Source organism: Protomyctophum bolini (genome assembly GCF_963924005.1).
Source record: "Protomyctophum bolini genome assembly, chromosome: 16".
NCBI classification, from domain to species: Eukaryota; Metazoa; Chordata; class Actinopteri; order Myctophiformes; family Myctophidae; genus Protomyctophum; species Protomyctophum bolini.
In genome coordinates this window covers 36,548,442-36,565,397 of record NC_137877.1, presented here as the reverse complement: position 1 = coordinate 36,565,397, position 16,956 = coordinate 36,548,442, and the positions used below count along the sequence as shown (strand labels likewise).

At 45.4% G+C, this 16,956-nt stretch overlaps 1 protein-coding gene across 1 annotated transcript; it reads left to right on the top strand.

The window, feature by feature from the left end:
• Positions 1-1,473: 1,473 nt before the first annotated feature.
• LOC308330946 (ATP-binding cassette sub-family B member 6-like) lies at positions 1,474-16,581 on the top strand (the record flags this gene model as incomplete). Its single annotated transcript, XM_080786013.1, has 19 exons — positions 1,474-1,527; positions 1,723-1,969; positions 2,310-2,402; positions 2,496-2,572; positions 3,054-3,169; positions 3,929-4,050; positions 5,909-6,018; positions 6,195-6,260; positions 7,479-7,604; positions 9,107-9,183; positions 9,447-9,510; positions 10,435-10,517; positions 10,745-10,802; positions 10,979-11,083; positions 13,447-13,621; positions 14,051-14,163; positions 14,472-14,566; positions 15,881-15,949; positions 16,478-16,581. 19 exons carry the CDS (start codon positions 1,474-1,476, stop codon positions 16,554-16,556), a joined length of 1,929 nt encoding a protein of 642 aa, XP_080642139.1. The 3' UTR covers positions 16,557-16,581.
• Positions 16,582-16,956: the final 375 nt, after the last annotated feature.

Here is a 16,956-nt window from a genome sequence, read left to right as displayed (position 1 = left end):
CCACTGTGAGGGTCTATGTCTCGGCCCCATGCAACAGTACTGACTCCACTGTGAGGGTCCATGTCTCGGCCCCATATACAGCAGTACTGACTCCACTGTGAGGGTCCATGTCTCGGCCCCATACAGCAGTACTGACTCCACTGTGAGGGTCTATGTCTCGGCCCCATACAGCAGTACTGACTCCACTGTGAGGGTCCATGTCTCGGCCCCATACAGCAGTACTGACTCCACTGTGAGGGTCCATGTCTCGGCCCCATACAGCAGTATACTGACTCCACTGTGAGGGTCCATGTCTTAGCCCCATACAGCAGTACTGACTCCACTGTGAGGGTCCATGTCTCGGCCCCATACAGCAGTACTGACTCCACTGTGAGGGTCCATGTCTCGGCCCCATACAGCAGTACTGACTCCACTGTGAGGGTCCATGTCTCGGCCCCATACAGCAGTACTGACTCCACACAGTAGCTATGATGAACAGCCGCCTCTTAAGGTCTTCTCCCATATCTTATTTCCACAGTCTCCTCATCCCGTGCAAAGGCTTTCCAGGCAAGTGCTCTCCGAACCTTCAGAGCCTGCTCGCCCAGTAGTCCGTGGCAAAGAGACTGAGGTCGAAAGAAAAAGGCCCAAAACCATCCAGACACACCTGCATCAGTCTTACCCTGTGTAAAGTGTGGAAGGGATTGTGAATCCCGCATTGGTCTATTGACCTATTTCGGGCGGGAACCCACTTTAGCTATTGAAAAATAGCAGATCTACAAGCTCACAGAGTGCCGCGCTACGAGGTTGTAGGTCTGCTATTTTTGAATGTGTCGCAAATCTTTGAATATATATTCTTTCACAGCGGACGTTTTAACTCATGTTTGCTTCCGGGGGGGTCCCTGGAACAACATATTTTCAGAAAACTGTCAGGATTTAGAAGGCATTTGTAGAATCGTCCTCGGGTCTAAATGGGTTAAGACACACTGACTGAACGCTGCACCAAAAGCATTAAGAACCCCTATCCAGAGCACAACTCCATATAGTCTAGAGACTGATGCATGCCAATGAGAGTCGACTAACCCTAATGACCTAAAATAAAATACATTTTTTTTTTTTTTTTTATCCCACGATTTTGTAACCCATTTTTCACCCCTGTGCCAATCATCTACTGTGATCCTGGGCTCTACACACCCTGCGCCAACCTGGGGAGAGCAACGGACTTAACTCATGCTCCCTTCATGCCTGAGTGTCCAAGTTGCTCCTTTACACCTGACAGGGGGGGGGGAGATTCCCTTGTTGGACGTAGCGCATGGAAGGAACACGTTATTCCAACCAGTTCCTTTCCCCTCCATCAGGCGCCCCGGCTGGCCAGGTGGAGGCAGTTTAGAGACCAGGATTACTGCATGTTTTTGTGAGGGTACGGGGTACCTACCCTAGAACATGTTTTAACAACCAATCGAATGTCACTTACCTTTTAAAGTGAAGGGCGAACACATGGCTCACAGTGCCCCCTTCAGGACACAAGGAGCAACACACGTGCACGTTGAGGTATGTTCAAATTGTACATACCAAATTGACTTTTTTAAAGAACTTCTGGCACGGGCAACGACCCCATCTTGTGGATTCCCAGCGCTATAGCACTTAACCTGTTTAAGGCACATGTATCCCGGTTTTATCAGAGAAGACCTTAGCACAATAAGTAACCCACTTCTCCGCACATGACTCTCCCTGCTATTGGACCAGCCAGGGACCACCCACCAGGAAGGCGGGCGGCCGCTACAGGACCAGCCAGGGACCACCCACCAGGGAGGAGGCGGGCGACCAGCCGCCGCCCCAGCGTCCTCCTGGACTAGGAAGTTGCGTCTCCTGGCTCCGTATGTGTGGCCCCGGGGCAGCGCGGCGCTGCGGGGCCGCGTGCTGCTGTGTCTGGGGCTCCTGGGGGCCGAGAGGGTGGTGAACGTCCTGGTCCCCGTCTACTCCAGGAACATCGGTGGGTGAGCAGAGCAGCGGTCTTCACACATTTCCATTCATGTCGAGGTGTCGCAACGAGCCAATGTTTTCTTTGGCCCATTATTCTATTGATCATGTTTCATGATTCATCATAGAAGCGTGTTTCTTTATAATATAGGAAGAGTGATACAGACAGACAGACACACACGTCCACACATATCCCAGACTCTTCTCCCTCCTAGCTCAAAAACTATATGGAATGAACTTCCCATTGCAATCAGACTCACTCCCAATCTTCCATATTCTTTTGAATTTTGAATGCCTGGCCTACATGTGTGTGTGCGTGAGTGCGTGTGCATGTGTCATGTGTGCGTGTGCAGTGAATGAGTTGTCAACAGGAAGTGCGTGGTCCTCCCTGGTCCTCACCGTGTGTGTCTACACGCTGCTCAAGTTCCTGCAGGGGGGAGGGGCAGGTGAGCCACACCCCTTTCCAACATGTCTTCATTATCATTGGTCCTCACTGATGCTCATTATAATATGATGATGGCATCATTTCCTGTCTCCAGGCACGTCAGGCTTCATCAGTAACATCCGTCACTTCCTGTGGACACGCGTGCAGCAGTTCACCACTAGGGGCGTTCAGGTACACACAGTTCAACAGTTCACCATATGTGACATTCTAAATCCTACACGCCCTGCTTCCGTGGCCAACACGGTAGAGCCTCTCGCCTACAAACAACAACTGCGGACTAGACCTAAATATATAACTATGTGGACTAGATTGCGACGGAGGCGTGCCGAACGTTGCAAAGTTCGCTTAGCCGACCCAGGGCCATTCAAGTCGCGATCAGATAGGCAGAGAATAGTATAGCCTAAATACTGTGCTGGCGAGAGATTTTCTCTGCACCTGAAATCTGTAGGAGAATTTGTTGGGTTAGGTTGGGAGTTTTGCGGAGAGCATATATACACTAGAATCTAGCCCCAAATATACAACTACATATAAAAATCACCAATAAACTACACTACTACACAAAAAGAAAATCTACCACTATTCTACTAAGTGACTCTACGGAAATTCTCATTATATTCAGACTATACCCTCGTGTATTTCATGTACCAAACAGGTGCGCCTCCTGTCCCACCTCCACCTGCTGTCCCTGCAGTGGCACCTGGACCGCAGCACCGGAGAGGTGCTGAGGAGCGTCGACCGGGGAACCTCCTCTATCAACAACCTGCTCAGGTAAATACAACCTCCTCCACCAGCAACCTGCTGCAGGTATAACCTCCTCCACCAGCAACCTGCTGCAGGTATAACCTCCTCCACCAGCAACCTGCTGCAGGTATAACCTCCTCCACCAGCAACCTGCTGCATGTGTAACCTCCTCCACCAGCAACCTGCTGCAGGTATAACCTCCTCCACCAGCAACCTGCTGCAGGTATAACCTCCTCCACCAGCATAACCTCCTCAGGTAAAAAGGCCTCACTCACACCTAAAAAACACCCGTCTTGTGTCTTGTCCGTGTTTAATGGTAATGCATTAATGCCTTAATCCAATGGAAGTCACATGGTTTGTGCCCCCCTCCCCCTCCCCCGCATCAAACAAAAATGTTTGGTCAAACCATGTGACTTCCATTGGAAATGCATTGGAGCGGCCATTAGACACGGACAAGACATGCACAACACACGGACAAGACAAATGTTTTTTAGGTGTGATCGAGGCCTTATATACCTCCTCCATCAGCAACCTGCTCAGGTAAGGCAGGACACACTCCTCCCTAGCCCCTATTGGCTGCAGTGCTCTGGACCCGTTTTGGAATGCAAGTGAAAATATGTCTTTGTCTTTTATCTATTTCTTTGTTCGGGAGACAATTCACCTCATTGGCCACTGTGGTTCACACAGTGTTTGTCTATTGAAGCAAGAGGTCTCTCTCTCTCTCTCTCTCTCTCTCTCTCTCTCTAGTTATGTAGTGTTCAGTAGATGTCTCTCTCTCTCCCCCAGCTACGTGGTGTTCAGTATCTGTCCTACCATCGTGGACATCATCATCTCCATCATCTACTTTGTCTCCTACTTCAACGTCTGGTTTGGTCTCATCATTCTGCTCTGCATGACGCTCTACCTCCGTGAGTTCATTTATTATGATTGATTAATTGGTTGATTGATTGATCGACTGATTATTATTAACTAGAGATGTGCTGATACTGTATCGGTATCGGAAAAGTATCAGTATCGGCACTTATTTGTCATATCGGGTCATGTCGGTATCGGCGAATATGCCAGTCTAACCACTAAGGCTGTCCCCGAACATTTGGAGACATTTTGAGCGAGGAGTCTGCTATAAACACAACACGAGATATATAGCTAGATAGCTATAAACACAACACGAGATATATAGCTAGATAGCTATAAACACAACACGAGATATATAGCTAGATAGCTATAAACACAACACGAGATATATAGCTAGATAGCTATAAACACAACACGAGATATATAGCTAGATAGCTATAAACACAACACGAGATATATAGCTAGATAGCCATAAACACAACACGAGATATATAGCTAGATAGCCATAAACACAACAGGAGATATATAGCTAGATAGCTATAAACACAACACGAGATATATAGCTAGATAGCTATAAACACAACACGAGATATATAGCTAGATAGCTATAAACACAACAGGAGATATATAGCTAGATAGCTAGTATAAACACAACACGAGATATATAGCTAGATAGCTATAAACACAACACGAGATCACAGCACTGGTATCCAGCACTGAACCCAGACAAGACTGAGCTTCTCTTCTTCCCAGCTAAGTCCTGCCCTATGCGGGAGCTAACTATCTCCATAGACAACGCCCTGGTAACGTCTGTCCCAACAGCCAGGAATCTTGGTGTTGTCCTGGACAGTCAGCTCTCGTTCAAAACTCACATCACAGCTGTCACTCGATCCTGTAGGTTCACACTCTATAACATACGACGAATTAGACCGTTCCTCACCCAGGAATCAGCCCAGCTCCTAATCCAGACAACAGTCTTGTCAAAACTTGACTATTGTAACTCCCTCCTTACTGGCCTACCAGCATGTGCACTTAAGCCTCTCCAGCTGATCCAAAATGCTGCAGCTCGCTTGGTCTTCAACCAGCCAAAATTCTCACATGTCTCCCCCCTGCTCCGCTCCCTCCACTGGCTCCCGGTCGCTGCCCGCACAGAATACAAAACCCTGATGCTGGCATTCAAAGCAACCAAAGGTATGGCTCCCCCATATCTTGCAAGTATGATCGAACCCTACAAACCCTCCCGCTCACTCAGATCAGCCAACGCAGGGAAGCTGGAAGTACCCTCACTAAAAACGCCGGGACAACGCTCCACACGTCCCAAACTCTTCTCCCTTCTGGCTCCAAAACTGTGGAATGCACTTCCCATTGCAGTCAGAACTGCAGCATCACTCCCAATCTTCCGCCGTAGTCTGAAAACCCACCTTTTCAGACTCCATCATGGCCCATAGCACTTACCCCACCCCCTTAGATAGCAATTCTAGTAGTCATAGCACGTCATAGTACATATGTGTAGCATAGTAGTATAGATGTATAGCTTATATGTATAGTTTCATTATAGATATTCCACTGTTACTTTCTTAGCTACGCATGTTTCATGATAAATGTCTTTATGTGATGTATTCCCATGCTTTTGTTCTTGCTTAATGTAAGTCGCTCTGGATTAAGAGCGTCTGCTAAATGCCTAAATTGTAAATTGTAAATTGTATCGGTATTTGGTATGCGGTATCGGCTAACACAGAAATTGTGGAAATCGGGATCGGACACAACACGAGATCACAGCACTGGTATCGGTATTTGGTATGCGGTATCGGCTAACACAGAAATTGTGGAAATCGGGATCGGATCGGGAACGATAAAACGTGCAGCATTAATAAGACACGGCTGAAAGACAGTCTGTCTCTCTGTCCCCAGTGAGCACCATCCTGCTGACGGAGTGGAGGTCCAGGTTCAGAAGACAGATGAACGACGAGGACAACCAGGCCAAGGCCAGGGCTCTGGACTCTCTGCTCAACTTTGAGACGGTAAGAGGACCTGTCATTCACAACGGCGTTTACGCTCATGGTGGTATAGTGGTAGTAACTCCACCCTGCCACCGGGGGCGCTCAAGTATGACCAAAAGAGCAAAATGGCCGCCGTGTGAATATGACGAATACTTGAGGTACTGTCCCTTTAAGACGTCTGGTGTTTCCTCTTCCAGGTGAAATATTACGGCACAGAGGAGTACGAAGCTCGCTGCTTTGAGAAGCAGATCCTCAAGTACCAGGTGAGGTCATAGGGCATCTACCAGGTGAGGATCTAAACATCTATAAATCTATGCATATAGATTTATAGATAGATGTATAGATCCTCACCTGCAGCTTGTAGATCTGACTGCCCATGTGTTTTAACCAAGCATTATGTTATACTTTAGCTATTGGAAAAATAGCAGATCTACAAGCTCATAGCGCGCCAGCTTGTAGGTCTGCTATTTTTGAAGATTTGTGAAAATGCGACACACATCTTTGAATATATATTCTTTCAGAAGACTTCTTTATTTTTATTTCGATGTCAGGCCTACATCGGCTAACAGAGATCTTCATAATGTCTGTGCAGCAGTTTGTGTTCATTCACGGCCACCAGATGGCGATAATGCTCTTCATGTTTTCGTTGTGGGATGCTGATGTACTGTTAACTCTTTATTTTTCTTCTGCTGTGGATGTCAGTGTGAAGAAAGAAAGAGTAACAGTTAATCAGCAACCTCACATTCACACACCTTTACAATTGAACATGGTGGACCCTATTGTAAACAAGTGTAATGCTTTATGCCTTTTATGGTGTCGTCCACAGTTCTCCAATCTGTTCAATCGATCAATCAATCAATCAATCAATCAATCAATCAATCAATCAATCAATCAATCAATCAATCGATTGTGCATTACACACACACACACACACACACACACACACACACACACACACACACACACACACGCACACGCGCACACATTCATAGAGCTTTACAGAGACTGTGCATTACATTCACACACCAATGGTGGAGGAAACTATATGCAAGGCACCAACCTGCACATGGGGAGCAATTAGTAGGTGTTCCTATGAGAAGATTCTGTGTCTTCTATACTGACGGCATTAAGTGATTTATCATCACGGTGCGTTTCGCCGCGAGCTTGATCATGTGCTATGCTATGTGTTAATTAATACATCACCTAAACGCAGAAGTAAGCTGTCCATCTATTTTTCCTGTGTGTGTGTGTGTGTGTGTGTGTGTGTGTGTGTGTGTGTGTGTGCGCGTGCGTGCGTGTGTATCCGTGCATGCGTGCGTGTGTATCCGTGCGTGCGTGCGTGTGTATCCGTGCATGCGTGCGTGTGTATCCGTGCGTGCGTGCGTGTGTATCCGTGCATGCGTGCGTGTGTATCCGTGCGTGCGTGTGTATCCGTGCATGTGTGCGTGTGTATCCGTGCGTGCGTGCGTGTGTGTTTTCAGGACAGTGAATGGAAAAGCAATGCTTCTCTGGCGCTGCTGAACCAAACCCAGGCGCTGATCATCGGCTCAGGCCTGCTGGCCGGATCGCTGCTCTGTGCCTACATGGTGATGCAGGGACAGTTCCAGGTATAGGACACAATACATGGTGTAACACATGCAGGGCACACTTCCAGGTATAGGACACAATACATGGTGTAACACAGGGGACACTTCCAGGTATAGGACACAATACATGGTGTAACACAGGGGACACTTTCAGGTATACGACACAATACATGGTGTAACACAGGGGACACTTTCAGGTATACGACACAATACATGGTGTAACACAGGGGACACTTTCAGGTATAGGACACAATACATGGTGATGCTCAAGTGAAAAGTGCTCAAGTGAAAAAAGGGCACCTTGTGTGCAGCGCGTGGAACCGTCCGGTTGCCTTAATAGTGTGAGATTTATAGATTTTGAGGCATAAATAATATTTTAGAAGCTTTTTTTTAATCAAGAATTGATCAATGTCACCATGGTCCACATACTACATACTATATTATTATTTTTCTTTCAAAAGGGCACATTGCTGTCCAGAGCGCAAGCTCTAGCACCCCCTATAGTGTATCTGTGCACGCCACTGAGGGACACATAGGTATTGACGATATGGATTATATGCACACGGAAGTGCTCGTTGACTATCACTGTTGTGTTGTAATGTAAACAATAATATGATAATGTTGTGTTGTAATGTAAACAATAATATGATAATGTTGTGTTGTAATGTAAACAATAATATGATTATGTTGTGTTGTAATGTAAACAATAATATGATTATGTTGTGTTGTAATGTAAACAATAATATGGTAATGTTGTGTTGTAATGTAAACAATAACATGATTATGTTATGATGATTGATTGATTCTTTATTGCAGACTCAGGGGAATCCATATCACAGTACAGAACAACACAATAGATAAAAAGAATAATAATATAGAGAGAAATATACAATAAAAAGAGTTCCACCATATTCAGTTTCGAACATACAGACAAGTTCGCCAATGGTTCCACAGTCTGGAGGAGAACCTGACAGAACTACGTACCATGTTAGTGATGACATTAATGATGTCATTTACTGACTCAGATACCCTACACATGAATTTGTACATAAGATTGCGTAGCACAGCAGAGCAGGTGGGAACCCCAACACTGACAAACATTTGACTTGCACTGGAGCTTCTTGGAGCTCTCAGAAGCAGCCTCATACAGTCATTGTAGGCCACTGTCAAATGTATGATACTGGCCTGCTTGTAGCGGCACCACAAGTGGGCGGTGTACAGGGGTGTACAAAAGGATTTAAAAAGTGAGATCTTCACTGGTACTGAGCACATGCAACATTTTCTACACAGCATGTTTCCTTGCGCATACAACATCCGACGCTGTCTAAATATATCCTTGTCATCAGAGAGGTCATTCGAGATGATGTGGCCCAAATATTTAATCTCACTGCAGACACTATGGATAGAGCCAGAGAGATAAAAGTCAGGAAAGGTTAAATGTCTGTCTTCCCTGCTACGGACAATCATAATCTTGCTATGTTATGTTGTAATGTAAACAATAATATGATTATGTTGTGTTCCAGGTTGGAGATTATGTTCTGTTTGGGACCTACATTATCCAGCTGTACACTCCTCTGAACTGGTTTGGCACGTACTACAGGTTAGTACACTTTAGTACACATAAATACTACATATATTACTACTGGAGTACACATAAATACTACATATATTACTACTGGACTACACATACATACTAAATATCTTACTACTGGTAGTACACTGCATAACAACAAACACTACTACATGCTGCAGGTACACACAAATACTACATACTATTACTGCAGGTACTCTATAATCAGCATGAATAATTATTATGAGTATTAATATTATGATTATTGACGGAATGAGTTTGTGTGTATTCAGACTCATCCAGAGTTCATTTGTGGACATGGAAAACCTGCTCAATGTGATGACAGAGAATACAGAGGTAACACTATGGATGGATGGATGGATGGATGGATGGATGGATACAGAGGTAACACTATGGATGGATGGATGGATGGATGGATGGATGGATGGATGGATGGATGGATACAGAGGTAACACTATGGATGGATGGATGGATGGATGGATGGATGGATGGATGGATGGATGGATGGATGGATACAGAGGTAACACTATGGATGGATGGATGGATGGATGGATGGATACAGAGGTAACACTATGGATGGATGGATGGATGGATGGATGGATGGATGGATGGATGGATGGATGGATACAGAGGTAACACTATGGATGGATGGATGGATGGATGGATACAGAGGTAACACTATGGATGGATGGATGGATGGATGGATGGATGGATGGATACAGAGGTAACACTATGGATGGATGGATGGATGGATGGATGGATGGATACAGAGGTAACACTATGGATGGATGGATGGATGGATGGATGGATGGATGGATACAGAGGTAACACTATGGATGGATGGATGGATGGATGGATGGATGGATGGATGGATGGATACAGAGGTAACACTATGGATGGATGGATGGATGGATGGATGGATACAGAGGTAACACTATGGATGGATGGATGGATGGATACAGAGGTAACACTATGGATGGATGGATGGATGGATGGATGGATACAGAGGTAACACTATGGATGGATGGATGGATGGATTGATGGATGAATGAATGAATGAATGAATGAATGAATGAATGAATGAATGAATTAATGAATACAGAGGTAACACTATATGACTGAATGAATAAATTAATTAATGGACGACCGGAAGGATGGCAGAGCATACATTATCTCTCTTACAATTTGATCTATATGAAACATATTACTCTCTCTCTCTCTCTCTCTCTCTCTCTCTCTCTCTCTCTGTCTCTCTCTCAGATAGAGGGTGATGATGATGTTGACCTGGTTCTGACTTCAGGTCGGGTCGAGTTTGACAGTGTGTCTTTCTGCTATGTCCCTGAGTAGGTATTGAGCGTGCGTGTCTGTGCGTGTCTGTGATACCCGGTACTCGATAAGCCCAAAGCTTATTGATACCGGGTACTGTACCGGTATCGGGTTTGTTATCGAGTTTGTTTTGAGCTCCTTCCCTAGTTGTGTGACTTGACCAACATGTTTTATAATTGCGTGCGTGCGTGCGTGCATGTGTGCGTGCGTGCGTGCGTGCGTGCGTGTGCGTGCGTGCATATAGGTCAGAGGTTCTGAGGGGCGTGTCCTTCACTGTGGAGGCGGGGCAGACTGTAGCTCTGGTAGGTTTAGTTTAAACACTTTAATATTCACGACATCATTATAATACACTTAATATTCATGATGTGTCATCATAATAAACGTAATATTCATGATTGGGATAATGACCAATGCAGCTCTATAACAGACTAGGGCTGCGTGCGTGCGTGCGTGCGTGCGTGCGTGCGTGCGTGCATAGGTAGGACCCTCTGGTTCAGGGAAGACCACAGTCCTGCGTCTGTTGTTCAGGTTCTACGACCCTCAGAGTGGACAGATTCTCATCGATGGACAGGACATCTCTAAGGTACACGCACACACATACGCACACGCCGCGCACACACACATGGTTGTCTTATATGCTCAAAAGCTTGAATGTCTGCTATCTCCTGAATGAGCATGCAACGTGGACAATGTGGATAAAGTGATGCTGCAAATCGGCTGTTACACACGTATGACTGCCTGCCACAGTGTGTGTGCGAGTGTGTGTGTGTGTGTGTATAGCAGTGAATAAGTCATACTAAAAGCTGCTGAATTATGAAACCGCCGGTCCAGACTCCAGATGTCTGCGTGTGTGTGTGTGTGTGTGTGTGTGTGCACATGTACTTGTGTGTGCGTGTGCTTGTGTGTGTGGGTGCATGTGTGCGTCCTTGTACACACTCAGGCTAGTTAATTATTAATTTGTATTTTTAATTTCCATGAAATCTTGACTTTTTGCCTTCAGCTCACATGCGATGTGTTGCGCTGTGATTCACAGCCCTATAACCATACACTGTATACTGTATTCCTATATATATGCGTGCGTGCGTGTACAGCAGGCTATTTAATATAATACAGTAATGGGTGAAAACTGCTGCATCGGTTCCTTCACATTTTGAACTGTTATCCGGAAGTTCTTCTGATCACGTCTGCTGCACAGTTTAGCCATTCAGTAAAAGGAAAATCACAGGAACTGGTCGGAATAACGTGTTCCTTCCACGTCCAAACGGGGGAAACTCTCCCCATGTCAGGTGGAAAGAAGCAGCTTGGACTCCTCATGCATAGCAGGAAGCATGAGGTCAGTCCGTTGCTCTCGCGACCATGGTTTCGGGTTTCGGGTTCGAGTACAGAGTGACGTAGAGGGTGCGCTGTGACTGGCCAGTCGCTGCGATTGACAGCCTACACCTAAACCTAACCCTAACCTTAACCTTAACCTTAGTAAAACTATACCTAAAGGACGAAACCATGTTAGCGTTGCTTTCCCAAAGTTGGCAGAGGAAGTGTAGTGCCCAGGATTACATTAGACAATATTGACACTGGGTGGAAAAAAATCCGTTGCAAAATCGTGGGATAAAAATTATAGCAAAAAAAAATAAAAGAAAAAGAAAATCACACCCGAGTGAAGTGAGGGGCGCTCTTCGTACATCATCATGACGGAAAATATACAATAAGCCGATTTGCTCAGAAACTATGACGTCTGTCTACCGAGCAATCTTTCGTTCCTACTCTCACCATGAAGTGGTCCTACTCTCACCTATATGGTCATGAAGTGGTCCTACTCTCACCTATGGTCATGAAGTGTTCCTACTCTCACCATGAAGTGTTCCTACTCTCACCTATGGTCATGAAGTGGTCCTACTCTCACCTATGGTCATGAAGTGGTCCTACTCTCACCATGAAGTGGTCCTACTCTCACCTATGGTCATGAAGTGGTCCTACTCTCACCTATGGTCATGAAGTGGTCCTACTCTCACCATGAAGTGGTCCTACTCTCACCTATGGTCATGAAGTGGTCCTACTCTCACCATGAAGTGGTCCTACTCTCACCTATGGTCATGAAGTGGTCCTACTCTCACCTATGGTCATGAAGTGGTCCTACTCTCACCATGAAGTGGTCCTACTCTCACCTATGGTCATGAAGTGGTCCTACTCTCACCTATGGTCATGAAGTGGTCCTACTCTCACCATGAAGTGTTCCTACTCTCACCTATGGTCATGAAGTGGTCCTACTCTCACCTATGGTCATGAAGTGGTCCTACTCTCACCTATGGTCATGAAGTGGTCCTACTCTCACCATGAAGTGGTCCTACTCTCACCTATGGTCATGAAGTGGTCCTACTCTCACCTATGGTCATGAAGTGGTCCTACTCTCACCATGAAGTGTTCCTACTCTCACCTATGGTCATGAAGTGGTCCTACTCTCACCTATGGTCATGAAGTGGTCCTACTCTCACCTATGGTCATGAAGTGTTCCTACTCTCACCTATGGTCATGAAGTGGTCCTACTCTCACCTATATGGTCATGAAGTGGTCCTACTCTCACCTATGGTCGTGAAGTGGTCCTACTCTCACCTATGGTCATGAAGTGGTCCTACTCTCACCATGAAGTGGTCCTACTCTCACCTATGGTCATGAAGTGCTCCTACTCTTACCTATGGTCATGAAGTGTGGAACAACATATTTTCAGATGGGGGTCACCGGCCAATTATCCTATACATATGCATTTTGGGGGTCCTTGACATGAAAATGTTTGAGAGCCACTGAGCCACTGACATATAGAAGCACGGGTTTGTCAGAAAACTGTCAGGATTTAGAATTAGGTCTTTCTGTTCAGGGGTGCAGGCGGTCTGTGAGGTCACACATGGGACTGTGTGTGTGTGTGTGTGTGTGTGTGTGTGTGTGTGTGTTCAGGTGTGCAGGCGCTCTGTGAGGTCACACATGGGCGTGGTCCCCCAGGACAGCGTCCTGTTCAACGACACCGTGGCCAACAACATCCTGTACGGCCGCGTTACTGCCAGCCACCAGGAGGTGGAGCTAGCTGCTGTCGCTGCCGACATCCACACCAAGATAATGGAGATGCCGCAAGGTGTGTGTGTGTGTGTGTGTGTGTGTGTGTGATTAGATCTAATCTAGAAAACACTATTGTTACTGCTACTGAATTAGTTACATTTTCGCTAGAAACAGACTGTATCAAATATAAGTGACTGACTGTCGCAAATGACACAGAGACACCTCTCCCACCTCTGGGGGTGTGTCTTCAGGGTATGACACACCCCTGGGGGTGTGCATTCATGCTATGACACACCTCTGGGGGTGTGTCTTCAGGGTATGACACACCCCTGGGGGTGTGTCTTCAGGGTATGACACACCCCTGGGGGCGTGCATTCATGCTATGACACACCTCTGGGGGCGTGTCTTCAGGGTATGACACACCTCTGGGGGCGTGTCTTCAGGGTATGACACACCTCTGGGGGCGTGTCCTCATGCTATGACACTTGTGGGGGCGTGTCATCAGGATATGACACACAGGTCGGGGAGCGAGGCTTGAAGCTGAGCGGGGGCGAGAAACAGAGGGTCGCTATCGCTAGGACCATCCTCAAAGACACTCGCATCATCCTATTGGACGAGGTAAAAACACAGCATCTATTGGTCGAGGTAACTCTCATGCCTTTAGCCTCGACAACCTTGCAGGCATATACCAATGCTAACATTAAGTCATTTAGAATAGCATATTATGTGGACATATATAGCACTCCATTAGCCTCGCGCATATAGCCAGCCTTCTAGCATTCTATAGTGTAGCTTCATTGTGCAGATATAGCAGGATGTTTATGTATTTGACGTATTAACATGCATTGCTCTTGCTTACTGTAAATGGCCTCTGGGTAAATAAATGGCTAAATTGTGAATATTGTAAATTGTGTCACGGTCAACAGGCCACCTCGTCCCTGGACACTGAGACAGAGAGGAACATCCAGGCCTCACTGGCCTCCGTGTGCAGAGGCAGGACCACTATAGTGGTGGCACACAGGTAACTATGACATCATATAATCAGCTTTGTATTTCATCTCTTCATCTTCATCTTTATCTGCCTTTTGTCTTCACGCTTTCATGACATTTCAGCCGTTCTCTCTTACCCCCCCCCCCCCTCTCTCTCTCTCTCTCTCTCTCTGGTATAGATAAATCCAGGTATTGATCAATCAGTTGATTAATCCACCAGTAACAATAACACCATATGTCTATCATGGGTTTTAACAGGCCAGATGCTCTTTGATCTTTCACTAATCTCACTTCTATACACTCTGTTCATATCATTATTTATTGGGCATGTGAGACATGGACCACCATTTGATTAGATTTAGCGTAGGCAGTGAAACCCAAGACGTAGAATGTTTTTGTCCACAATTCCACGCTCTATTGATGTCGGTACCTTTAGGAGAGATAACAGGCAAACGTTGATCAAAATAACAATTATTCTACATTCTCTAATTGCGTGGACTTCTTGTCAATTAAGTGATGCTGATGTTTAACAATAATTTAACTCTATGTTTATAATTTTACACTCAAGTGAGTTAAAACTATTATTTAAGAGACTTTGAGCTTGTTTCTAAAGTGTAGTTGTTTATTTGGGCTTGTTTCTATAGTGTAGTTGTTTATTTGGACTTGTTTCTATAGTGTGGTTGTTTATTTGGGCTTGTTTCCAAAGTGTAGTTTATTTGGGCTTGTTTCTAAAGTGTAGTTGTTTATTTGGACTTGTTTCTATAGTGTAGGCTTAGTTGTTTATTTGGCCTTGTTTATAAAGTATAGTTGTTTATTGTCTCCACCAGGCCGAAGGCATGGGGGGAGAGTATGTTTTGCACTCCGTCCGTGTGTGTGTCCTTCCTTCCGTATTTTTGAAATTTTATCTATGAATTTATTTTCATGTCAGAAAAACGGGCTGACGTTATCTGGCTGCATTGAAGCGAATGATTCTACTCCTCATGGTTTATTATATTGGGTATAACTGTTTAAACATGTTCTAGTATAAAAAAGAAACTTGGAGGCAACACATTCACAAAACAAACGATGGAATTTGAATCGCAACAACCGTTGAATCGCAGAATCGGAAGATAATTGCACCACCAAGTCCTGTCCTTCTCGCCCATTGAGATGCATGTTAAATGACAGGATTTCTCTTTTTATTATTTCGGTAAATAATCGCATTGGTCAACCACACTGGGGTGGGGTTTAACATCAAATAATAGCCAGTACTTCATGCACACTTTGTGTGTGTGTGTGTGTGTGTGTGTGTGTGTGTGTGTGTGTGTGTGTGTGTGTGCACGCGCGTGCGTGTGTGTGTTTCCAGGTTATCCACCATCATAGAGGCAGACCAGATCCTGGTGATTCATCATGGACAAATAGCAGAGAGAGGAAGGTAAGTGGGTGTGTGTGTGTGTGTGTGTGTGTGTGTGTGTGTGTGTGTGTGTGTGTGTGTGTGTGTGTGTGTGTGTGTGCGTGTGTAATGTATCGGTCAGTTGTTCAGCCGGCATTGGAGAGGTTATTGTCATCCTAGTCTCGCCTTGCCAGACTGTTGCCTCTCGCAATTTTCAAATGCTTCCGGTCATACAGTCTGGAGCAACGGAAGCTCTGATCATGAGTAAAATATAAACGCTTCCGTCATACAGTCTGGAGCAACGGAAGCTCTGATCATGAGTAAAATATAAACGCTTCCGGTCATACAGTCTGGAGCAACGGAAGCTCTGATCATGAGTAAAAATATAAATTCTTCCGTCATACAGTCTATAGCCTTTTCTTCTGTCCCCGGAACACATCTCCTCTGATCTGATTGAATGTATGCGTCTCAACCAATTGATCTGAATGGATATTGATCTGAATTTGCACACAGGCATTAACCCCTAACCCCCCCCCCCACCTCTCTCTCTCTCTCTCTCTCTCTCTCCAGACATGCAGACCTGGTCAACCGGGGTGGTCTTTATTCAGACATGTGGCAGAAACAGCAGAAAAGGCAGACGGACACATAGACAGTTTTTGAGGGGTGCTATCCCCTCCTATGCCCAATCTTTGTGTGTCTGTCTGTATACCACAAACTATGTATGATGATAAGAGCGCCCCTTGCTTTCTTTTCCTTCTGGTGACTATAGAAATTGATTATTTGTACAACTTCATTTACAATCCATAGTGATGCTGAATCCCCTTTGAGGGTGTACAGTATATATCTCTATGCATCATTAAAAAGTCTTGTAAATACACATCTCTCTGTGCAGCATTAAGATGTCTCTGATACTGGTACCAATTGAGTGCCTTTGGTGGAATATTCCGTCTTTAAAATCCAACCGTTGCCTGCTTTTGACGGAATTCTCTGTAAATAGTTTAGCTGCATAACCTGCTTTCCACGTTTTTCAACCCTTGTTTCTCCCCTGC